This window comes from Saccoglossus kowalevskii, chromosome 14 (genome assembly GCF_978046115.1).
Source record: "Saccoglossus kowalevskii chromosome 14, keSacKowa6.1, whole genome shotgun sequence".
NCBI lineage: Eukaryota > Metazoa > Hemichordata > Enteropneusta > Harrimaniidae > Saccoglossus > Saccoglossus kowalevskii.
The window spans coordinates 30,386,641-30,414,121 of NC_140654.1; the positions used below are offsets into that span (position 1 = coordinate 30,386,641).

Below are 27,481 nucleotides of genomic sequence, written 5' to 3' on the forward strand. Positions count from 1 at the left end.
CGTTTTGGTTCGTTTGTCTCGTTTTGGGTCGTTCCATGTTTTGTGAATCGAAATGGCGGTCATGCCATGTTATAGTTACTCGTATTTATTTATTGAGCTGTCATGTTAGTTACTCGTATTTATTGAGCTGCAAACTAAATATTTTTGAGAAATTTATTTCCATGACGTGGCGATTTTCGATGTGGTTAACAAATTTGATATAGTTTTATTTTGTTTCGTTTCATTTCATTTTGTTTTGTTTCGTGGAAAAGACTAAGCCTACGACCGCCTGTTCGTATGCTACTAACCCCCAACACAGTCCATGTACCCAGGCCTAAGTTGGCTTATGCACATAGAGCTTCACAGCTTATGCTACATCACTTTTATGGTATTTGATAACTGTAGAATGTTATTAGTAATCTAACTGTTGGATGAATTTATACGCTCTGGTACACACATTTATTTTAGTGTGAAGTTTGACAACATTTGTTGCAAAAAATGTCAGAGCTATTGTAGTATTATCATGACATGGAGTTCCATGTTTTGGGTTTGAAGACAAGCAACCATGTTCAATTTCTGTGTCAAAAGAAAAAGTATAACTGACATGTGGATATATTACTAGTAACAGAAAATGGTGAAGAATCTTACAGTTTGATTAAAGATCTATGCGTCATCAAACAAAACATAATGAAATAAAAATGGTTTTCAAGTGAAAAGATATTAAATTATTATAATAAAACTATACTGTCAACTGTCATCCGTTCCCCATCATCTGATTCGCACGTTTTTGCTTGAGCCGGCATTCATGACTGTCTCTGTGAACCCATGTGTGATCTTGTTAGGAAACATTGTATTTGATCTCAGTTAAATTGAATGATTTGATTGGGTGCACCAAGAAGATGAATCCATCAATCAGTGTTCCTGTAACAACTCGCATCAACTTCAGATTTAAACCAATAGATTGTGTTGTCTTATATTACGTCATAGCTTAACTGACAAAACATGCGACTTTGCATTCGATTTCCCTTGGAAACATGTCACAACACATAACTTTGCATTCGATTTCCTGTGGAAACGTGTCACAACACATCACTTTGTGTTCTACTCACCGTGGAATCTTATCAGAGCGTGCATTGCTGTGTTTGATTTCATCGACAGCGAATGCAGAAAATTTTGCAGTTTATAATTTATTCATTTAGAACAGTACATCCATAAATGGTTTTTCATGCTCAGCATATAGATATAAAAATTAACATAGAATTAAATAATCCACTGCAAAAATGATGAGAACACAATAAAGAAAAGCATAAATAGGGTATAAAATAAAATGACTACAAAATAATATGATAAACTTACAATAAATAATAAAAAAATAAAATAAATAAAAGCAGTCCGAACAGAACGATAGAATGCATAAATGGGGTAAAATATGAATTGACAACAAAGTAGTAAGATAAAATTATACAATATTATTAGCAGCTGTAGCTGCGCGATATTTAAAAGAGCGAGTGTGAGATTTTGAAATATGAAATCAATTTCTGGTGTTGTAGGAATGGATGGCAGAGTTTGAAATGAGAAGGTCAGATAAATATGGTGGGACTAAATATTGCTTGATTTTGGATATCCAGCATATATGTCTCTTTTCCCATATTTTACATTCAACACATCAACAATCAGTAAAAAATAAATTCCATATAAAAACCTTGAAAAGACTTTTCAGTGAAAATTAATTCCAGCTAAAGTATTTTATAGTAATTAAATATATCATCAAATCAATCCTATATCAGTATTTCATTAATCAGTCTCCACAAGTCTTCGGCAACGTAGTGCACTAAGTGTTATTAAAAATGGTATCCTGTCAAATATACCAGTATACCAAGGTGATGCTTGATCTGCTAACATGGCCACTTATCACTTTTTTTTAATAAAGAAAACATACTATAAATAAACCCATGAGTCTATATGTGCTTCATTTTTATTGCATGAACCCCACTTTCACAAGGTTCCTCTGGAAATTGTGACCCCTGATACGCTTACCTACACTGCATTCATACATAATGTCTTACTTCAAAGATTCGATCCGAACTATTCCACAATACACTATGATTTGGAATTGTGATATGGTTTATGGTTACCAGACAACCATCTTGGATTGTATATTGTGACACAAATCAACTTTAGTTGATATGCTAGAACTCTGTGAACCAAGATTCAACCTAATTGGTCAGAAATGTGAAAAAAAAAGAAAAATATTGTTGATTTTCGTAAAACAAAATGGCTGACCTCCATAACAATATTAATGATTAGTAATCATATAAACTAAACAATTATTGATGTTATATGTATTTCTTTTATAGAATATTGTGTACACATACTTCGTGATGGCAGGTGATTACAGTGCTGTGAATTTTAACTGTGTTGATAACTCGGTGTCACAGATGATGAAAATGGACAAATGCATAGAGGCAGGGATGAATGCTTGTCTTGATGTCGCTTTGGATTTGGAAGAAAATGGTGGTAAGAGCTATTCATCTTTCATTTACATGTGTTTATGCAGTCAAACCTATGTATAGTAACCATCCAAGGAGTTTATATGGGGTGATTCACTATCTTTGTGAAATAATGTAATGTCTCTGTACCAAATTTTGATAAACTCAGCAATTGTTTTTTCAATTTATAAGGCAAAATGAACAAAAATAAGTATTTTTGATGAACGAAATGGCTGCCAGTCAGCCAATTTTGAAAAAAAATCTGATAAATAATGGCTGTACGTGCTGCAGTACGGTAAGGTTTGAAGAGAACTGGCTAGCACAACTTGGAGATAAAGCTCTACACATAAGATATGTATGTTTTTAAGCAATTTTTAAGCATACAAATGTATGTATACCATCATGTATCGACCATAAAAATTAGTCTACATGTATGTTCATTTGATATAATGTGACAGACAGAGGAATTGATATAACTCAATCCGTAAGCCCTTGGACTGTGTCCAGTTGAGCGCTAAAAATGACAAAATTTGTTTGATATCTTTGTTTTAGTATTAATTAGCATCTACATGATAAATAATAGGTGACATGGTACTGCACCTTCATTTTAAGGTTAGGTCACTTTGGATACTTACAATAGTATGTATGTCTTTGATTGAATATACATCATTTTATTTATATCATTGGCCAAGTCAAAAACACTGTGTGAAATTTATAGGGAATAGAAAACAGCATAAATAGCACCGTGTATTGTCAGATGGTATTCTTATGTTCGATCATTATTGTGGAATGTTGCATTCTTTTGTGTAAACAAGTGAAATTACATGTGATCACTTGAGGGCACACTTTGTCTTCTTGACAGGGTAAATTTTCAGTGTAATTCCTGACTTTCGAGTTGTCTGGTTTTGCCAGAACACCACTAGAGGGCGTAACAAAGTACCCAGATGACAGCCGTGTTCGGCGCTTGGAGTGGGGTTGAATTAATACAACATTGTTTGCACCCGATTAGCATTGTGCGTGAAGTGTATTATTTCCAGATTCAGATTTTCAGTCATATTAAATGGTTAACTGGTATTGCAATCTCCTGGTTGTTCTTCCAGTACAATAATAGAAAAAAAAAACGGCGAAATGTCCCTGACTTTCGGACGTTACATTCCATGACTTTCCATGAAACAGCTTTCCATTTTCAACTTCTTCACTGTCCGTTTAGTCTGCCACACTTATTTTTTGGAGACATACGATCGATGATGATAACTAAATGTTCATGTTTATATTTGTATGTACAAACAGCAGTCATGATAGCTACAAACGTGAACCTGAAATTATCAGCGATGATTTATTACAGTAGAAAATTTACAGAGAACAGTCTGTGCATGTAGTTTGTAGCAAATAAATATATAACAAGCACACATATTTTTTATTGGTGGTGCTTTTTTTTCAAATTCCTAGTACTCGAAATTTAGGTAAATTTGAACTGAAACTATAACGGTTTTGCAAAGTAAGACAGGGCTTACTTGATATTCCACGATCGCCAAGCTCCAAGGAAACGAGCATATAGTTTATCATCATGTTCTACAAGTTCAATAAGCTTTGCCTTTCATGCATCACTCCTGGGGGAATTTATGAGTTCTGCAAGTTCTTTGAACTTAAGATTATTCAAGATGTTAAGCCCTGGTCATTCAAAAACAACCCCACTTGCAGTAGGCCCACACGCATTCAAATCTTGAAATGGTCATGCAAATGAGCAGCCATCAGGAACATGAAAGTCGCCAATTGTATGTATGGTGAATGGAAGAAATTTATAATAGTCATAAAATATTTGTAATAAAATGTTTGTTTTTGTTTTGTCTTCCTAACCCTGCTTGTCATTTCCAAATTCTTATGACAACAGATGACTAAATACCATGACAGTTTCTTGCAGATATTGTATATAAGAACACTTGTCATGCATAAGCTGAGGGTACTTCGATGTTTGTTGTGTCAGTGTCAACTATGGTTGATGCCTTGTACTGATATTTCTATGAAGTGTTTAGAATTAGCAGTTTTGCTACAGAGATGTGAGGCATGGGATTGAATAACAAAACACCAAGACAGTGTTGATAACTTGTATATTACATTTGTCCTGACTCTATTCTCTATTGTTCATTTCATGGCCTAAGATTAAGTACCGGTAATGGGTTTCTATGCACATGTAATGAATTGTGCAGACATAATTGATATGTATTGACAGTATGTGATGTTTGTTTTAGGCAACGCTGAAGACCTGACTAAATTAAAACAAGCAATGGTAGATTATGTTATCATGGGCAAGGATTTGGAACAGTACACGAAAGCGGTTGAAAATACAAAAGAACGGGTTAGTATAATTTGATACAAATTATTGACTACCGCTGACATTGTGTTATTAGAATTATTGCTTTGAGATATTTACTATTAGTGCAGGAAATGATCTTGTTTAGTGAGTTTAAATTACCGGTAACTGGTATTGGTATCAAGCATTTCTGCCAAACCAGATCACACTTGTGAAAAAATTCATCAAAATCATAGCTTTTCTGCCAAACCAGATCATAGTTGTGAAAAAATTCATCAAAATCATGCATTTCTGCCAAACCAGATCACACTTGTGAAAAAATTCATCAAAATCATAGCTTTTCTGCCAAACCAGATCATAGTTGTGAAAAAATTCATCAAAATCATGCATTTCTGCCAAACCAGATCACACTTGTGAAAAAATTCATCAAAATCATAGCATTTCTGCCAAACCAGATCATAGTTGTGAAAAATTCATCAAAATCATGCATTTCTGCCAAACCAGATCACACTTGTGAAAAAATTCATCAAAATCATAGCTTTTCTGCCAAACCAGATCATAGTTGTGAAAAAATTCATCAAAATCATAGCATTTCTGCCAAACCAGATCACAGTTGTGAAAAAATCATCAAAATCATAACATTCCTGCCGAAGCAGATCACAGTTGTGAAAAAATGTATCAAAATCGACCAAATATTGCCAAGCCAGATCACAGTTGTGAAAAAATTCACCAAAATCGACCAAATATTGCCAAACCAGATCACAGTTGTGAAAAAATTCATCAAAATTGAGCATTTCTGCCAAACTAGATCACAGTTGTGAAAAATTCATCAAAATCATAGCATTTCTGCCAAAGCAGGTCACAGTTGTGAAAAAAATCATCAAAATCAAGAATTTCTGCCAAACCAGATCACAGTTATGAAAAAAATCATCAAAATCATAGCATTTCTGCCAAACCAGATCGCAGTTGTGAAAAAAATCATCAAAATCATAGCATTTCTGCCAAACTAGATCAAAGTTGTGAAAAAATTCATCAAAATCATAGCATTTCTGCCAAGCCAGATCACAGTTGTGAAAAAATTCATCAAAATCATAGCATTTCTGCCAAACTAGAGCACAGTTGTGAAAAAATCATCAAAATCATAGCATTTCTGCCAAAGCAGGTCACAGTTGTGAAAAAAATCATCAAAATCAAGCATTTCTGCCAAACCAGATCACAGTTATGAAAAAATCATCAAAATCATAGCATTTCTGCCAAACCTGATCACAGTTGTAAAAAAAAATCATAGCATTTCTGCAAAACAAGATCACACTTGTGAAAAAATTCATTAAAATCATAGCATTTCTGCCAAACCAGATCATAGTTGTGAAAAAATTCATCAAAATCATAGCATTTCTGCCAAAGCAGGTCACAGTTGTGAAAAAAATCATCAAAATTGAACATTTCTGCCAAACTAGATCACACTCGTGAAAAAATTCATCAAAATCAAGCATTTCTGCCAAACCAGATCACAGTTATGAAAAAATTCATAAAAATCATAGCATTTCTGTCAAAGCAGATCACACGTGCGAAAAAATTCATCAAAATCATAGCCTTTCTGCCAAACCTGATCACAGTTGTAAACAAAATTCATCAAAATCAAGCATTTCTGCCAAACCGGATCACAGTTGTGAAAAAATTCAACAAAATCGACCAAATATTGCCAAACCAGATCACAGCATCGTCCGCCTGCACGGGGTTGCTCCGTTCGGACATTCCTCCCTCTACAACACCGTGCGGTAATTCTATTCATAACCGTGTATGTCACGTGGTTGCGCGATAGAAAGTTTACCGACCAATAGAAAGCTTTGTTACAATGACTACCAGTAAGCCCTTGAAGCTTTGCGTACCCGATGTCTTTGGCTTCATTTCTGCCAATATATGTTGCAGTGACATCTTGGGCTTTGAGATATAACACCTAGTCTTCTATAATACTCAGCAGTGGCGACAACACTATTACCACGCTCGATGGTCGAAAGACCGGTAAAGCATAATAACATAAGGATTTACTATTTCCAGTGCGACAAAAAACGAACACATCAGACTCGGCACTAAGTATAGTTTGAATAGCTTTGGTCTGAATATCTGTGAGTTGCATGATGTATGGACGTCGTCGCTGTATTGCCTCGACATCCAAGCCAAAAAAGCTTCCACTGTGCGCAGCGACATTCATTCTCAGGTCAGGCATTTTCACCGCCTGGCAGAAAACGGTATTTTGGGACGGTTGTTGACACCCCCTGAACAGTGTAACAAGATTATCCCTACATATGCAACATATTTAAATTTGGTTGTTTAGGATTTCTTCAAATTTATGTTTGTGCTGTTTCCTCGATTTTAGCTATTTTCACCGGCTCGCACAGAGCCCATACAAATACACGGTAGAGTGGTGTGCGTCTCGTGACTTTGCTCCGCCTTGAAGATTTTGAGAGCTTTCCAAGCGCGTTATAGAAAGAAGGAATATGATTGGCTGTTGGTAAACTGATTCTAAACTGTGAGGGCATTGTCACATACACATAGTTCTAATGAAATACTTCAAGGTGATAGTGGAGTGCTTCGCCGGAACATTCACCTTGAAAATTCAAGATGGATCACAGTTGTGAAAAAATTCATCAAAATCGAGCATTTCTGCCAAACTAGATCACAGTTGTGAAAAAAATCATAGCATTTCTGCCAAACTCGATCACACTCGTGAAAAAATTCATCAAAATCATAGAATTTCTGCCAAGCCAGATCACAGTGTGAAAAAATCATAGCATTTCTGCCAAAGTAGATCACACTTGTGAAAAAATTCATCAAAATCATAGCATTTCTGCCAAGCCAGATCACAGTTGTGAAAAAATCATCAAAATCGTAGCATTTCTGCTAAACCTGATCAAATTTTTTAAAAATTCATCAAAATCATAGCATTTAATTATGGTAATTATAGGGGAATATCTGTTTCCAGTTGTGTGGGTAAGACATTTTGTGTTATTATGAATAATAGAATTCAACAGTTTATTGACAAAAACAATATTTTACATTCCAAACAAGCTGGCTTTCGAAAAGGTTTCCGCACAACTGATCATATTTTCACTCTAAAAACAATTGTACATAAGTATATAAAGCAAAATGGAAGATATACACTTGTTTCATAGACTTCCAGAAAGCTTTTGATACTGTCTGGAGAAATGGTTTATTTTACAATCTTCTGAACAGTGGTATAGACGAGAAAATTTATAATATTATTAAATATATGTACTTAAATACAAAGGCATGCATACGATTTGGAAACAAGACTTCTGTTTTTGAGACAACTAAGGGAGTAAAACAAGGCTGTGTAATCAGCCCTATGCTTTTTAACATCTATATTTAATGACTTAAATGATGTATTACAGGATAGTTCAATAGACCATGTTTCACTAAATGACACTAAAATTAGCTCACTCTTCTATGCAGATGACCTAGTTTTACTTTCCACAACAAACACTGGTCTTCAAAAAGCATTAGATATTTTATCAGACTATTGTTCTAATTGGAAATTTAGTGTCAATTTAACAAAAACAAAAATTGTTATTTTCAGAAGAAGAGGTTTAAAAACACATGATATATTCCTATATCTTGGAAATCATATCAACTGTGTTAACTCCTATAATTACTTAGGTTACAATGCAGTCCAATGGGAAATTTACTGAAGCCAGACAAAACATGGCAGATAAAGCCAACAGAGCCTTATATGCAATGTTAAGACACATTCCACCTGAATGCAACTGTAAAACATTTATCTATCTGTTCAGAACATGTATTCTTCCAGTACTCATTTATGGTTCAGAAATTTGGGGAATTGAAGTTTTGGATAAAAACAAATGGGACAAAACTACAAGTGAAAAACTACATTTGAAATTCTGTAGAAATATTCTAGGCCTAAATAAATTTGGTGCAAATTTAGCTTGTAGGGCAGAGTTGGGCTGTTTCCTATTACTAATAGACACCAAGAAAAACCTTATCAAGTATTGGTTACGCATACAAGGGCTTCCAGATAAATGTCTTATAAAACAAGCATATTATGAACAAATGAAATTCAATTTACCATGGTGTTCATCGGTTCAGAATTTAGTTATTGACTCAAGAATTCAAACTAGTAAAACAGATTTGAATATAAAGAACATTGATAAGACTTTAAAAGAAAACTATATTACATTTTGGAAACAGAATGTCAATCAAGAAAACACAAAACTAAGAACATATGCAAAATTCAAAAACACTAATATAATTTTGAGTCATACTTAAATTGTCTTCCGAAAAAACATCAAGTCTGCATGTCACGCTTCCGAACAAGTAACCATTGTTTGGCTATTGAAAACGGAAGGCACACACAGCCAAAAACTCCCATTGAAAAAAGAATTTGTAATTTGTGTTCCCAAAATAAAATAGAAGATGAAGTTCACTTCTTTTTAGAATGTGATCGGTACAAATATATTAGACATGAATTGCTCACAGAAATTACATTAACTAATGCAGGAGATAAATTGAGTAACTTTATATTTTTGATGAGCAACAAGGACTCCAAGGCAATTAAATGTATGGGGACCTATCTACTTAAAGCCATGGAGTACAGAAAACTTTAACGTATCTATTTATATTGTATTGTAATTGTGTTGTGTTGTGTATGGATATATTTATTGCTTTTTTACCAAAAGAAATATTGTAAATTCACTACGTTCAATTACCCACCATAGACTCCAATCAGTCAAAATGACTATTTTGAACTGTAGGCATTAATCAGCGATTCTGCCGGTGACGGAGAGATAGAATCCAGGTCAGGGGAAGCCCCATGACCTCAAGATTCTTTTACCCCTTACGTCACGAACCCATGTGTCCGAGGCCACCTGGCAGCGCCACAGGTAGCCGTCTATCACTCTTAATTTCTCTCTGCCTCGAGTGGAGATGAAATCTAGCGAGCTCTGCTGGATCGCCTGCCTTTTTTCCTGTCCGGATTTATGGCTTGGGTTGTTGCCGCTGCTCGGCATCCAACATTGTAGCTGGTAGGATAAGTTTTCCTTGTCATCTTTACCCTTGTGTCGTTTTCCCCTTTGTGTGAAGTATTTTTCACAGCAAAAAAAATCAAAATCAGGCACCACTACGTAACCAGTTGGTTTTCATGGCGGCACCTTTTACAACTGTAATTCGTTTCCCTCATGCATGTCGTCTTTTATTTTCAGTGTCTTTAGCAATATATAGATGTAATGACAGCACCAGGGCTCGCTGCCGTTTCTTTTCGGTCTCCTCATGTTTCGAGTTGACCGTGCAGTGGTTATATTCAGAATTTACCAGCATAGAACCCGCATCCGAGATACTTTGTCGTAGCGTAAAAGCGTGTTTTTTCACTGGAGTTCTGAGGCCTGAGATTTTCTTTCAGAGCCATCAAAATCGCTGAGACTGACCGCGTCACAGCAAGGTCGCGCGTCCAGTAAACAGTTCGGTTAAAGTGAGTTGCGTGTTTGGCATGAGTGGAAAGTCCTCACGCTTGGCTACCGGTACTTCATGTACCGAGTAAGAGGCCCGACGGCGGAGGTACCGATATTTTTCTCGGTCTCCCCCGCTGATCGGAGGGCATCCTCACAGTCTGTTTTTTCAGGCGGTGTTTTGCCCGATTTTACCGGGTGCAGCGAGGCTGTGTCCCTGGAGGCTTTCCTCCTATGGGGCCCGTTGCGGGTCTCTTTGTGGACCCTTCCTCGCACGGCGCCGGATTTGCCTCCGAGTTGAGGGCTTTGGTCGAAGGACTGTCGGGGCAATTGCGTCCCTGACAGGCTGGGTAGATCAGACGCAGTCGGAGTGAGCTGTCTCCACTGTGTCCCCTCGGTGGGCAAGCAGGAAGAGACACGAAAGCATGTTTGCATTCAAACACGTCTCTTCCGGGGAACCCCCGTTCCCAGGCACGGCTCTCCCACTATTTTGGGGGGTGGCCGAGGCTCAGGCTAATTGCACCGGTTCTTTTCTGGATCCTCGGGCACTGAATGCCAACGGGGTGCTGGCAGCCAAGTCTCCGATCTCGGGGCAGGGCTTTCAGGGCAGGGCACACGTTGACCCCCCCTACTTTCAGCCAGCTAGGGTTCGTCACACGGTAACGGTACAACGGTAATGAATTTTTCATTGTGTCCGGTCCCTGCTGTGGGTTTTGACTCCTTTCTTCCAACCACGGGCGTCCCCAGAGGGAACCGACCCTGTCATGAGACGCACAGTCGAACACGCTCCCTCTCACATATTTTAAGTTAAAGGAGATGCAGTTCGCTCGCGTCGGATACAGCCGGTACTCCGGGCGGTCCCTCAGAGTCTTCCATCTGTATGACTCGGTGAGCCACGCTTTTGGGGTGAGGCGGAGTATCATCGATCCCAGTGATACGATGTATATACCCCCACCCTTGATCCTAAAGCGACCACCTAAGGTTGCTTCAACGCTTATGAGATCACAGGCGTCGGGATCCAAAGCAACCCCGTTGGCAAGTCTCTCCCTGTCAGCCTGAGTGCGGAGTGGGGCGCAGAACACGCAAACGGTGTTGATGGGTGGCATTGGTCAGCCGCGGAGGATGTAATGCTTAAGGCCCCCGGGTGGGGATAACATTAGGCAACATTTCCCACTGGACCAAACGCTACCTGGTCGGTGTGGTTTCGGGATCAGACCCCATAGCGTGGGATGAGACTAAAACGCCCCCAACCGGATTCCAAGGCTCCTTCCCCAGACCCCGGTACCACAAATTTGGCAAACCGGGCAAAGGGGGAAAGCCGCGTTCCATGGGTGTCTTTGCCAATTGAAAACGACACATCCAGCCCTGAGGGCAGAGTTGCTTGAGCACATTATTATGCGTGACCAGCACTCTGGAGACCTTGGAGGCAGAACACACCAGCCTCCTAGACCAGGCGACATTTTTACTGGTGGGTCACCACACATTTAGCATGCGACACCCCCTAGTGACGCCTGGCTCTCTTGACCAGGGCCACTACCGTGCTACGGGACGCGGCCTTAGACGCACGTGTTTTTGCCGACAAGCTGAGCCGGGGTACGTCCCCCACCTCAGTGACGTAGACTGGACATCCTCCACCCTCTTTGTTCAGGGAATGGTGGGTACAGTCTCGGAGCTTCGGAGTGCAATGAACCAGAGGGTTCAGATTGAATCCGCTAGCCAGTTGGTTCTGCCATGGGCAAACGGAGGGCACCCCAAGCACAGAAAACACAACGCCCTAGGGCGTCGTCCGCTAGCCAGAGTCGGCCAGGAGGCAAGCGCTTATACCCTTCCATGCGAGGGGAGGGTAGTGGCACGCCCCCAGGGAGGTAAGAGCCAGGTGGTGGCTCCTCACCCTCCCTGGGCGGACGTCTACCCGGCAGCAGGGGAGGCATGTTTGACGCTCACCTCTGCAACTGGGGGGAACAGGCACGTGTTCGGTGAATGGCCAGGTCACAACTTAGTGACTACTTCAGGCCTTGGGGAACTCACCTCATGGGGGAAGGGACCCCCCCCCCCTCGCAACTGCCGAACACATGGCCACATATCCCTGTCGTACACAGATTGCGCCGGTGTAGTCCGGTTCGGAGACGGTGGATGACCGATCCCTGGACCTTTCCAGGTGGTGACATCCGTTTACGAGATACTGCTGAATTTCCCCCCTTCAGTGTCCCCCCTGTTGGGCACTGCCAGGGGACTCTCGCAAGGCGGAAGCAATCAGACAGGAAGTAGCAGTTTGCTGGGGAAAGACGCCATACACAGGGTACATTAGCCGGAACTAAGGCCAGGCTTCTACCCAAATGTGTTCGTAGTACCAAATCTACAAGTGGCAGGCATCCAGTTTTGGACCTCGGCAGACTGAATCAGTACGTGCTCCTCGATCGGTTCCACATGGAGACACCATTCAGGGTTCTTCTCTCCATCCACCGTTTTGACGGGCTAGCCCCGCTGGACTTAAGCGAGGCCTACCTGCACGTACCAATGCACCCAGTGAGTTGCCATCTCCTTTGAATCGCCCAGCTGGGCCAAGTATTCGAATTTCGGGTGCCCCCCATTCGGGATAGGCACAGCGCCCTACATGTTCACCAGAGTGATGAAACAGGTAGTGCTGCTGCTTCACCAGATGTCGGTACACCTCAATCCGTACCCAGACTTCCGGTTACCAACAACCCGGGCAAGGGGTAATAGCCAAACGCGTCAGGCTAACACGGGATTTACTCCACCAGTTGGGATCATTAGTAAATCGACAAGTCCCACCTCGACCCAACGTACAGTTGGTGTCCCTGGGCATGGAGTTTTGACACAGAGGTAAGCTTGGCTTAGCTATTTCAAGCGTATTGCTTAGCGCTAAGCAGCCTAGCCGAATGCCTAGTCAGCGTTCCCTCTGTGTCCCTCCGTGAACTAATACGGATCATCGAAATGATGACCTCGGTTCGAAGGGTCGTTCCCCATGCCGCACTACGCAGCCGCCCGGTATAACGCTTGTTATAATGCTGAGCTCTCCTATGGGAACTAGATAGGTGGGTTTCGATCTCGGACCAAGTGAAGGAAGCCCTGCCCTGGTGGTCGTCACTGGCCAACCTCGGACAGGGGAGCCCCTTGGGCCTGCTCGCCGCAGGTATGACTCTGGTAACAGATACCTCCACCTAGGGTTGGGAGCGCATCTATTGGGCCAACAAGCCCAAGGATATGGCCCCCGCATTAGTTTCGGGACTACCATATCAACCGGCTCGAACTGAGAGCAGTGTACTTAGCACTACCACGCTTTCTACCCGTAGTTCGAGACCACAGAGTCCTGCTCCGCAGGCAACGCAGCGGTGGTTTCCTTCAAAAAGGAGGGGGGACGCATTCCCCATCGTTGTCAGTCCTAGCGGAGCAAAATCTTCCTTTGGTGCCTGGAATACAATGTGGAGCTAGCCGCACACCACCTTCCAGGGGTGAGGAACAGTCTGGCGACGCCCTTTCAGGGCGGCTCCGTCGCCAGAACACGGAGTAGCTGATACCCCAGTGGGTAGCCTCTAGGCTGTTTCGGCCGTGGGACGGTCCAAGGTTGGATCGTTTTGCCGCACCTCGGAACGCAAAGCTCCGGATGTACGTAACACTCCTGCTGACTCCAGGAGCCTGGGCCAGGGTCGCATTCTAGCCCCGTGGACCCACTTAGTTGTGTACGCCTTTCCTCCCTTCCTGCTAGTTCACCGGGCACCGGAGAAAACTTCGACAGGGGCACACCCGCATATTATCATGGGTTGCACCCAATTGGCCAAGCAAGGCCTAGTTTCCACTTCTGTTGGAAATGCTAGTCGAAGCGTCAGCAGTGCTTCTCGACTTACCGGACCTGCCGTCCCAACCAGACGGCGCACTACCAACGAGCCCAGCAGGTATCACTTACACGCATAGAGGCTCTCAGTAGACCCGCACATACAAAAGCCTTATCTGAGCGGGCTGCCAACGTCCTGGCCAGGGCGAACAGGGATTCCACCTACGCGGCCTACATTTCTAGGCCGCAAGCATACACTGATTGGTGTAGCGGAAGGGAGATTGATCCATACCATCCCTCTATTGGCCAGGTAGCAGGCTCCTTCATCCACCTGTTTGACGAAGTGGGTTTGTCCCACGCAGCGAGCGTTGGCTACAGGTCGGTCTTGTCCCCCACCACGTACGGGAACAAGACTAGCCGATTGTCCTATTATTAGGAGACTATTTACTGCTTTCCAGACGCCAAGACCCCATACAAGGGAGCCGCCCAACTGGGACTCGTCGGCTGTGTTGTCTGCTCTAAGCAGACCGCCCTTTGAGGCTCTCCAATCAGCACCACTCAAATTTTTGATGTAGAAAATAGTCTTCCTACTGGCCCTTGCCTCAGGTAGGCGCCGGTCAGAGCTAGGCGCGCACTGTCCTTCGCGGAGGTTGTGCCACTTTTATGGACGATCAAGTTGTACTAAAGACAGGAATCGGGTTTCTCGCCAAGAACCAAATCCCAGGACACGATCCTCAACCGATCGTCACCCCCGGCTGGCAAATATTGTCAGTCCGGAGGATCAGGAGGAATTGCTTCTCTGCCCGGTCCGAGCGCTGAGTTGCCACGGGAACCGTACCAGGTTTTCTAGACAGGGAACCAAACACATGTTCTTGTGTTACGGCCAGGATAAGCCAGCTTCCCTGACTTCCATCTCCAGGTGGATTACTGCGACTGTACTGGAGGTCTATAATACACTATCCTCCTCAACACAGACCTTGCAGAGACACCAAGTACGAGAACATGAGGTCCGTGCGATTGCTAACTCACTAGCGCTAGCGTCAGGTGCCCCCCTCAAACACATTCTGAGGGCAGGCTTCTGGAGAACGCGGAACGTCTTCATCAACTACTACCTAAGAGACACTCAATCTATTGAGCAGGGTCTCTTCAGGTTAGGCCCCGTCGTAGCGGGTCAGGCCTTGTTTGCTGACCCATCCCGAACGACCACAGGGGCCTCTGCTCATAGGCGATAAGTCAGTCTCAGCATTTTTGCAGGCAGATTGTCTGTTCCACTAGCACTTCCTGGAAGCTCCCAGATTTCGCTTCGGTCGACTTACGCCCTCATGCGAACTGTTTCGGTCCTACTTCAAGCTTATCACCCCCGAATTCAGCTGGGGTCTACCTTTCTCGGGCACACCGAACCCTGTCACCACAGCAGCATTGGCTTCTTGCTTCGGGACAGCACAGGCAAGGTAAGACACCATCCCTCTTGGGTCTTAACTTAGGTTTTTGGGTGTGTTTTCATCCCGGACTGGGGAAAAGTCTTTCATCATTCTCCTTTTTTTTTCTGTTTGCTTGGAAAAACCCGCCACCTATCGGTGTCTGACTCTGCCTACAGTTCAAAATAGTCATTTTGACTGACCGGAGTCTATGGTGGGTAATTGAACGTAGTGAATTTAGGCGAGGGTTCTCCGAACCCGCCTATTCACATAGTTCATACCCACCATAGACTTCGGGCCCCCCCCCCAACCTCCCCACTCTTTCCGTCGCGTTGGTCTAAGTCCTTGAGGCGAAGAGAAAGGAACCAGAGTGATGGACGGCTACCTGTGGCGCTGCCAGGTGGCCTCGGTCACGTGGGTTCGTGACGTAAGGGGTAAAAGAATCTTGAGGTCATGGGGCTTCCCCAGACCTGGATTCTATCTCTCCGTCACCGGCAGAATCGCTGATTAATGCCTACAGTTCAAAATAGTCATTTTGACTGACCGGAGTCTATGGTGGGTATGAACTACAGTACAGTTCTCGCGGAAGCTTTGGCTTTTGTGGCATCATTGTCGCATACGCATGGCTTCATTGTCGCCTCAGCATCGCATCATTGTGGCATCAGCTTCGTCATTGAAAATTGAAGCTGTGTTCGCCTCTCTTCTTTTGTGGCATCATCGTGGCCTCAGCTTCGCAGTCTCATGGCATCAACATGGCATCAGCTTCAAAGTATTGTGACATGAGTATGACCTCATTATTTTCACATGGAAAGGCAGTAGAGAAAAAGCACATGTACAGAAGTTCGATATGTAATCGATTTGAAATTCAAAGCGGTAAAGGGAATAAAATAATATGACCAAGAGTAAAATGACATTTTAAACAGATATCTTGTTTAATTATTTAATGTTGCGAGTATTGGGTACCAAAAACTATGTGAAGTACATTGCAATCTGCACGGTGACGAGTGTCATATTGACTGCAAGGAAAAACGCGATAAATTTAAATCACACGATGCAATCGTCGTTCGGAAACAACACAATTTGCTATACGAAATGAAACTGTTCTTGTAAAATTACCTTATTTTCGTTCATTTTATTTGCTGGTAAGAGAACAGATTCAGATTCCTCATTTTGGTGGTATTTTTCTGTGTTTCGTTTAGTTTTAGCCGAGTCCGATCCCATGCCCGGACTACTAATACATGCAAAACACGCGAACTCCACCTGGCGTTGTCGCCTGCCGCTTGATACAAAGTTCCAAAACAAGTGCGTACATTTCCAACTATGATTGGATGGTTGTGGTGGCATCGGTCTGGTAAAATTTTACATCCAATTTTCAAAATTAAGTCACGATCAGTGACCTGAGCTCGGTCTATACGTACTTTAAAAGTATTCTCACAAAAAATATTTTTGAATAAAAATGAGCCACATGCAGAAATAATTTATTGGGCTTCAGAAAAAAAGTGTTCATTTAGTTGTAGCCATAAATATTTGGTGACCAGTCGATGAACAATTTGAAACTTATTTACACACAGAAGTCCTTCGATACTGAATATCATTGACCCCAATCTGGTTTACCTTATTTCCCAACTTGCAAAACTGATTTGTATCTCAGCCCAGTTTTTTTTTTTTTTTTTTGAACTGAGGTCAAATCCCAGCCGTTTGTGAAAATATATCGATGTTTTTCAGTGAATGATTGTGAAGCCTGTCACAGCACAGTGAATCGACGCCGGAGATTGGACAGTATGACGACCCTTCAATTAGCGTCAAATATGCTTTGTTACAACATCATTGATTTGCTGAAAGTCACCAGATCGGAGCACGACCTGGGTCACAGAACCATATTTGTCTGTATTATCAACGGGACTTTGCGAGAGAACCACACCCACATTTTCAACCATTTTTAGCGCGGAAGTTGCCAACAAATGTCGTGAATTTTATGGATTTGAATAAAATAAAGCGATTGGTAAGACTGGTTAATAATATTTCCCCAGATGCTCTTCGAATTTTTAGCTCCGCTGTCGACTTTGTCGAGCAGAGCTTATCATATGAGTGATTGTCCGTCGTCGTCGTCCGTCGTCGTCCGTGTCAATGTTTTATTTTTTCGACTTCTTCTTGAAAACTACAAGCCTGAATGCTTTGATACTTGGTGTATATGTACCTTGGGTAGACCTCTCTCAGATTTGTTCATTTCATGATGATATCTTCAATTCTCTAATTTTGGTGAATATTTTTGTCATTTTTAGTAAAAAGTGATATTTTCGACTTCTTGTTGAAAACCGCAAGTGCAATTGCTTTGATATTACATATATAGGTACTACATGTGGATCTCTCTCAGATTTGTTCATTTTGTAATGATATCTTTAATTCTCTAATTTTGGTGAATATTTTTGTCATTTTTGGTAAAAAGTGATATTTTCGACTTCTTGTTGAAAACCGCAAGTCCAATTGCTTTGATATTTACATATATAGGTACTACATGTCGACCTCTCTCAGATTTGTTCATTTTGTAATGATATCTTCAATTCTCTAATTTTGGTGAATATTTTTGTAATTTTTGGTAAAAAGTGATATTTTCGATCTCTTGTTGAAAACCGCAAGTCCAATTGCTTTGATATTACATATATAGGTACTACATGTGGACCTCTCTCAGATTTGTTCATTTTGTAATGATATCTTTAATTCTCTAATTTTGGTGAATATTTTTGTAATTTTTGGTAAAAAGTGATATTTTCGACTTCTTGTTGAAAACCGCAAGTCCAATTGCTTTGATATTACATATATAGGTACTACATGTGGACCTCTCTCAGATTTGTTCATTTTGTAATGATATCTTTAATTCTCTAATTTCGGTGAATATTTTTGTAATTTTTGGTAAAAAGTGATATTTTCGACTTCTTTTTGAAAACCGCAAGTCCAATTGCTTTGATATTACATATATAGGTACTACATGTGGACCTCTCTCAGATTTGTTCATTTTGTGATGATATCTTTAATTCTCTAATTTTGATGAATATTTTTGTAATTTTGGTAAAAAGTGATATTTTCGACTTCTTGTTGAAAACCACAAGTCCAATTGCTTTGATATATTATACATATAGGTACTACATGTGGACCTCTCTCAGATTTGTTCATTTTCTAATGATATCTTCTGTTCTTTAATTGCCATGTGCATTGCTAACAGCGGAGCTATCTCAGCCGACAGGCTGCTTGTTTTAATTTTATTTCAAGGCGAGAAATGGATAATTGAAGTTCCATCGATTTCAAGGCGACTGTTTCACCGCGACAACTCTACGCTGTGTTGTAGTTTCACGAGGTAAAAAAAAATATATAATAAATAGTACATGTTTAATTATTTGGTTTTACAGCCCGCAAATTACGAAACATGATCCCCATGACTTACGATAAATAAATGCTGATTGTGTTGAATAATGGACGTCGAGACCGTTTGGAATATCGATCCCTGTTGGTTTCTCCAAACAAATTATTGGGACACGGTCGATAGACATTTCAAACAAATGAAATTATTAACGAAAGACGAGATTTTTCCAGATATTTACGAACATACTGTCACAACAAATATATGCAAAATTGACAAATACACAAAGGGATATTAGGTTTTATTTTAGCCTTAGAAATATTTTCTTTCACTCAGTCCATGCATGGGACTTCTATTTAGCTTCATGGTCCTTCGGCTTGTGTTCTCCTTGGGGGAAATAACAATAATTATACAAATCGTAAACTCAACACAGTCAGGAAAAGAAACCCGGACAACCATGTCATACTTCTGTTGAAATACATTTTGTAGCAGTGCGTCACGTCAGAATATTGTTTAAAATAAAATAGTCAATCCCAGTCAAATCTAGGTCAAAGGATCAGATTGCGTGCATATAATTATAGATAGTGAAAACAAAAAGTATTTGAACTTTTGACGATTGTTTAACATCTATGCACGGTTACTAAACTAGTAACCGTGATCCATGAAAACCAGAAAATTGTTAGTAGTTCGAATTTTTGCACAGTCGAAAATAAAGCGGAAATTCAACAAGCAGTTGCAAAAGCGAGCGATTGAAAAGCGGAAGCGGGCGAGAGGTTGGGCGAAATGAGTTCCGTACTTGATGAAGCGATGCTGATGCCACATTGTCGCCATAATGAGGCCACATTGAAGCGAAGCGATAACCGCCTAACTTTTTAATGTCGCGACATTGAAGCGATGCTGAAGCCATAACAATGCCATAATGATGAGATGCTGAAGCGAAGGTGAAGCTGAAGCTGAAGTGAAGCCAAAGCTTCCGCGAGAACTGTACTGTATGTGAATAGGCGGGTTCGGAGAACCCTTGCCTAATTTCTAATGGATGCAATAAAACTTGATTATTATTATTATTAAATCATAGCATTTCTGAAAAACCAAATCACAGTTGTGAAAAAATCATCAAAATCATAACATTCCTGCCAAAGCAGATCACAGTTGTGAAAAAATTTATCAAAATCAAGCTTTTCTGCCAAACCATATCACAGTTGTAAAAAAATTCATCAAAATCGACCAAATATTGCCAAACCAGATCACAGTTGTGAAAAAATTCATCAAAATCGAGCATTTCGGCCAAACTAGATCAAAGTTGTGAAAAAATTCATCAAAATCAAGTATTTCTGCCAAACCGAATCACAGTTGTGAAAAAATCATAGTATTTCTGCCTAAGCAGGTCACAGTTGTGAAAAAATTCATCAAAATCATAGCATTTCTGCCAAACCAGATCACACTTGTGAAAAAATTCATCAAAATCATAGCATTTCTGCCAAACTAGATCCTAGTTGTGAAAAAATTCATCAAAATCATAGGATTTCTGCCAAACCAGATCACAGTTGTGAAAAAATCATCAAAATCATAACATTCCTGCCGAAGCAGATCACACTTGTGAAAAAATTCATCAAAATCATAGCATTTCTGCCAAACCAGATCACAGTTGTGAAAAAGTCATCAAAATCATAGCATTTCTGCCAAACAAGATCACAGTTGTGAAAAAATTCATCAAAATCATAGCATTTCTGCCAAACCAGATTACATTTGTTAAAAAATTCATCAAAATCATAGCATTTCTGCCAAACCAGATCATAGTTGTGAAAAAATTCATCAAAATCATAGCATTTCTGCCAAACCAGATCACAGTTATGAAAAAATTCATCAAAATCATAGCATTTTTGCCAAACCAGATCACAGTTGTAAAAAAATCATCAAAATAATAGCATTTCTGCCAAACAAGATCACAGTCATGAAAAAATTCATCAAAATCATAGCGTTTCTGCCAAACCAAATCACAGTTGTGAAAAAATCATCAAAATCATCAAAATCATAACATTCCTGCCAAAGCAGATCACAGTTGTGAAAAATCATCAAAATCATAGTATTTCTGCCAAACAAGATCACAGTCATGAAAAAATTCATCAAAATCATAGCATTTCTGCCAAACCAGATCATAGTTGTGAAAAAATTCATCAAAATCATAGCATTTCTGCCAAACCAGATCACAGTTATGAACAAATTCATCAAAATCATAGCATTTTTGCCAAACCAGATCACAGTTGTAAAAAAATCATCAAAATAATAGCATTTCTGCCAAACAAGATCACAGTCATGAAAAAATTCATCAAAATCATAGCGTTTCTGCCAAACCAAATCACAGTTGTGAAAAAATCATCAAAATCATAACATTCCTGCCAAAGCAGATCACACTCGTGAAAAAATTCATCAAAATCTAGCTTTTCTGCCAAACCAGATCACAGTTGTAAAAAAATTTATCAAAATCATAGCATTTCTGCAAAACAAGATCACACTTGTGAAAAAATTCATCAAAATCATAGCATTTCTGCCAAACCAGATCACACTTGTGAAAAAATTCATCAAAATCATAGCATTTCTGCCAAAACAGATCACAGTCATGAAAAAAATCATAGCATTTCTCATGTATGTAAATGTGTCGAAATGGGCGTAGTGCGAGTGGCTTCAGCTTGTAGCACTAATCCGAAAAAATACTAGATCTAGTGGTAAAAATGGCACTAGATCTAGCGCTAAAATGGCACTAGATCTAGTGCTATAATGGCACTAGATCTAGCGCTAAAATGGCACTAGATCTAGTGCTAAAATGTGCACAGTGCGAGTGGCATTGTTATCGCATTGTCAACGACGTCGAATAATAGGAGGGGCATCAACAACCACTTTCATATGCAAACTACAAACAGTATAAAACATCGGCAGTATGCACGAGATGTCCATAATAATACTTTCTTTATATAATACCGGATTCTGCCGTAATTCGGCCATCCGAAAAATCGCCCTGGGGATTTCACGGGTGATGGGTGCTTATTTGGGGTTCTAAATTTCAAAAAATAATTATCAAATATTTTGGGGGGAATTTTCATTGTATCCAACTACACAGACTTTCTACGCCGTCAGTTGGGCCACCCAAGATGAAAAAAACTATTGCAGAATTAACAATAATTAATAATTCTTGCTGAATTAAAAAGTAGACCACCTGGAATGTCATTACAGTATCGCCCAGTGTAATTTTTCAAATACATTTGTTTTTATTTTATTGGTAACAAAAGTATATTTTTAAACGACGTTTCTAATAAAAACGAACACAACTGCATTGCGTAGCAGCAAGCGATCACAGATGCTCAATCCGGACATGCTACGTTTCACAAACGTTGAATATTACTCAGTAGTGATTAAAATAACGCAAAAAATAAATTTGTTGATTCAAATAAAATTCCACTTAGTTTCATCGTAAGCAAATGATTCCGATCGCATATAAATGCTCGATGTGGTAGGGTATCCGCCATGTTTCTCTTGCGTGCGTTGAATAGGTCAAATCGCTAATTAACCAATCAAAATGCTGGATGATGCCAACGCGTTCAAATCATCATAGCTCATTTAAATATGTTAATGTTATTGAACGCAGCGCGGAAGACATTCGCCGATGTTGTAGTACGCTCTTTTGGCTTGGATTTTGATGGGAAAATGGCATGATTTTTTTTAAATAAAAAAATAGTTGTTTTCAAAGATGAACTTAGCATAAGAAGAATAATTTCACATTGTTTACAGTGATAACAGCTCTTTGTCCAAACGGAGCTTACGCTAGTCACAATAAACACGCTCTTGAATAAAAACTTAAATAGACTGATTTAGGCGTCAGGAACGATTGAAATGTCGGATAAATTACGACAAAATGTTTTAAAAAATAAATTTAAAAACTGCCGAAAAATCACCCTGGACGATTTCTTGGTCCCATTTTTTTAACGCGACCATACACTGGGTTTGTTTAGCTGTGAAGGGTTAAAATACGTATTTCACAACCGGAAATTCAACAGACGATCTTGTTACTTCACATGTTTTAATTATTAACAACTGTAACAAGAACAAGATTTCGAGAGTCTACAACAAAAAATCGTAAGGGCTCCTAAAAAGTATTATTGCAAAGAAAGTGTCTAGCCATATATAATATGATCACGTTAAAAATCAAAAAATCGGCGAGGTTACATCATATTCCGTTAGTTCCTCGATGATACAATGTAACAACAGGATTGCGTGAATATGTATATGCCCATTCATCAAAATCATAGCATTTCTGCCAAACCAGATTACACTCGTGAAAAAATTCATCAAAATCATAGCATTTCTGCCAAACCAGATGACTTTGTCGAGCGGAGTTTATCATATGAGTGATTGTCCATTGAAAACTACAAACCTGAATGCTTTGATACTTGGTGTGTATGTACCTGGGGTAGACCTCTCTTAGATTTGTTCATTTCATGATGATATATTCAATTCTCTAATTTTGGTGAATATTTTTGTCATTTTTGGTAAATAGTGATATTTTTGACTTCTTGTTAAAAACCGCAAGTCCAATAGCTTTGATATTGCATATAAAGATGCTACATGTGGATCTTTCTCAGATTTGTTCATTTCGTGATGATATCTTCAATTCTCTAATTTTGGTGAATATTTTTGTAATTTTTGGTAAAAAGTGATATTTTCGACTTCTTGTTAAAAACCGCAAGTCCAATTGCTTTGATATTACATATATAGATACTACATGTGGACCTTTCTCAGATTTGTTCATTTCGTGATGATATCTTCAATTCTCTAATTTTGGTGAATATTTTTGTTATTTTTGGTAAAAAGTGATATTTTCAACTTCTTGTTAAAAACCGCAAGTCCAATTGCTTTGATATTACATATATAGGTACTACATGTGGACCACTCTCAAATTTGTTCATTTCTTGATGATATCTTCAATTCTCTAATTTTGATGAATATTTTTGTCATTTTTGGTAAAACGTGATATTTTCGACTTCTTGTTAAAAAACGCAAGTCCAATAGCTTTGATATTACAAATATAGGTACTACATGTGGGCCTCTCCCAGATTTGTTCATTTCATGATGATATCTTTAATTTTCTAATTTTGGTGAATATTTTGTCATTTTGGGTAAAGAGTGATATTTTCGACTTCTTGTTAAAAAAAGCAAGTCCAATTGCTTTGATATTACATATATAGGTACTACATGTGGACCACTCTCAAATATGTTCAATTCATGATGATATCTTTAATTTTCTAATTTTGGTGAATATTTTTGTCATTTTTGATAAAAAGTGATATTTTCTTCTTGTTAAAAACCACAATCATTTATGGTGGAAAATGATATTTTTGAATTCTTGTTGAAAACAGCAAGTCCCATTACATTGATACTATGCATATTGTTCATTTTCTAGCGATATCTTCTGTTCTTTAATTGAAATGTGCATTGCTAACAGCGGAGCTATCTCAGCCGAGAGGCTGCTTGTTTATTTAGTTCACATATGGCATCATAATTTCATTTTCAAAGATCTGTTTTCATTAAGTGTGGTGCCGACCACCTGGGGTATTTAAAACTAAAAATTTGCATTCCAGCTCAGCAGCCAATCAGCGACTGCCTAACGCTTAGATGACAATTTCGGTTTCAAATACCCCGGCTTAGTGTTCTAGGTTCTTCGCGTAATTAGGTGTTCGTATGCAAGGGATTTTTCCACACAAAAACGACGAATTCGGCCGAATTTTGTTATCGGTTGGCTTAATATAACCCCAACGGAGTGTATTTTTGTGAAAGATTGGTATTTTTGTCCTGATTTGTAGGAATCTGAAAAACGCGTTTCACAACTTGTCTCTTATTTAGTTTAATGCGTCATTCAAGATGGCGGCCCCCATATAGTAAATCTCGTATTTATTTTATTATCACGGTGCGCCAGCTGACTGTGTCTGAAGGCCCCGGAGAAAGCGCCATCTTACAACATTAATGATCAAAATTTATATTACAATTTCATGCTTCCGAACAATCTGATATTTATGCTGGATAACAAAGTATACAAGTACTGTCTACAATATACTGCATAATGGAAATAACATACCTATCTAACCGCTGTTGATTTTTGTGCAAAATTCCAAGATTACAAAACAAACAACTGACAACAATCGACAAAACAAAAACACTACACAGTCACTGTAGCCACACCAGTAAAAAAAAGATACTGTGGAACTCGTTGCAAATGTAAATACAAAATAAATGTCAGTGAATACAATATTTAATAATTTGCAGCCTCCATGGACAAGTTCATAGCCTCTAATATTGCAAAACCGTTAGTTGTAAACTGAACTGAACTTTAAATCTCATCAGGATATCCACATGAAGTTACACAGATAGAAAAAAAAATGCAATATTAAGACAAGAAAATTATGCTATTTTTGTCAAGGCTATATACTAAATTCCCTTATTTTGGGTGTATTTTTGTGAGTGTACATGTATCCATAAAATTATCAAAACTTAAAATGTAATCATAGTACAAATGTAAAGTAAACAAAATTATCGAGTGATTTTGGATTTGTTGGAAAAGTACTTGAAATGCTGTGACATGTGCTACGTTCACACGACAGCATTTTATCGGAGCCCAAAGGCTCGAGCCAGCAAAAATGGCCGTGTGAACACGTTCGGCTCGAGCCAAGTTCGGCTCCACTAAACCCTCGGGGTTGAACTCTGATAGGGTTGAGTCCCGGCATGGCTCCGAACGTGTAAACGCATCGGGCCCAACTATCGGAGCCGAAATCACGCCCTTAATTGTCTTCTTCGAGTAACCTCTCATTTCACATCTTCATAATTTCACGCAATTTCCCGCTTGAATAAGAGGTACGCGGCCTAGTGTATAGTAAGGAATCATTGCGATAGATTGATAGCTCAATGGGAAACAAAAAATGGCGTACGAAATTATGCAACAAAAACTTGAAAGAACGATTGAACGGAAACTTTTTAAAGACACTAAAGATAAAAATCGTAGAAGCGAACGCGGTACGGTGACGTATTCCTGGTAGGTTTAGATTCTTCCATAGTCCGTCTATGATAGATATAGAGAATCTGTGATTCTTCCTAGGAGTTTTAATACATATCACCACAGTTGAATAGTTACAAAATGGTAATTTTGCATGACAATAACTTGAGCGAATAGGCTTTATTGAACGTATTTTAGCTGCCGTGTTTCCTGTTTATTCGAGATACTAGTACCAAATTTAAAATACCTGTCATTGTCATGGTCAGGCTCCTTTTTCTCCTAGCTCAACAGCATCATGCCATGTAAAGAAAAAAACACAAGCATGACACTAAAATCGTTTTCAGTCAGTAATTATTCAAGGGCACTGTTCCGCTCGGCTCTGATCGAACTGAATCTAACTCTGGCAGATCTCGGCTCTCGTTCGATCGGCTCCCGACCCTATGAATGCATTGTAGATAATCTCCTGTTAATCCGTGGGAGGACCAGTAGTTCGGCTCCGATAGAATGCTGCCGTGTGAACATAGCAATGGTCTACTAGCTATTGGTGGTAGGAATTACCAAGCCAGTTTATAAAACCAGCCGGTAGGCTGGTTGGCATCCACTCCACTCAAAAACAAGTATCATGTTTTCGGCTGTTGCCATGGTAGGACATGAACGTGCAGCTAACGTCGGTTTATAACTAAAACCGGGCCTCGTATACAAGGTTCGCAAAAAAACGTTCAGTCCTTAGAAGTCACTTTATTTTATTGCTAGGACGTATTCTGCTGTTAAATTTATTATTTCCAACCGTTTTGCGATAGTATTTTCTAGATTGAAACATGGAGGCAAAAAGCTCCATGATTGAAGGCAGCATTTACAGTTCATTCGTAGTTCAAAGTTGCGTTGGGATTACATTGATAGAGTGTTGGTGCCGGTGATCTCTTACCAGTGCGCAGCGTAGCCAAAATCAAAAAACAAAAAAATGATCATATAAACACTGCTATTTATAATAATATAAAGACTGGTAGGAGGTAATAAATTTGGGGCGAAAGTATTCAAAAATCAGTTTTTGGCTGTTGCTATGGCAGCGGTGAGCGAGAATTTGTTTTCAGATTTTACAACCTAACTAGAGTGAAGGTGTGACTTGCCCGCCAAGTTTGAACCAAACGGCCCAGCCAAAAAAATCACAGAAGAGTCAAATATGTCGGTAATGAAAACAAATAGTAACTTAGTGCCCGCACTCAAGCTGAGTAGAATGAGCTATGTCTGAAGAGTTTTATCCTAAATTTGTAGGAGGAAATTCATTTAGCACGAAGCTATCCAGTTTTTTGGCTGTTACTATGGCAACGATAGGCCAATTTTTTTCTTCAGATTTTACCTAATAACTAGGGTGATGGTGTGACCTTCCTGTCAAGTTTGAGGGAAATAGGCCAAGCCAAAACAATCACAGAAGAATTAATACGTGAAAACACCGGAAACCACACACTCAGAAACACAAAATTGATTTTAAGGGCAATCCTAGCAGAACGGATCGCCAATAGTGAACAAAAATGTTCGTAAATATTACTGACCGCAAAAGACGCTCATCGCGAAGTGTCTTGTATATATAATTATATATATTATATATATTATAAAAAGTGA

At 39.6% G+C, this 27,481-nt stretch overlaps 1 protein-coding gene across 1 annotated transcript in view; it reads left to right on the top strand.

Annotated features, from left to right (window-relative positions):
* LOC102803530 (E3 SUMO-protein ligase NSE2-like) overlaps nucleotides 1-27,481 on the top strand; it is a 44,653-nt gene that overhangs the window by 2,052 nt on the left and 15,120 nt on the right. Inside the window, exons 2-3 of the mRNA XM_006815222.3 lie at nucleotides 2,337-2,496; nucleotides 4,718-4,824. Of these exons, the coding sequence (XP_006815285.1) occupies nucleotides 2,361-2,496; nucleotides 4,718-4,824 (243 nt within the window). The 5' untranslated portion in view covers nucleotides 2,337-2,360. The remainder of the gene's footprint in view (nucleotides 1-2,336; nucleotides 2,497-4,717; nucleotides 4,825-27,481) is intronic.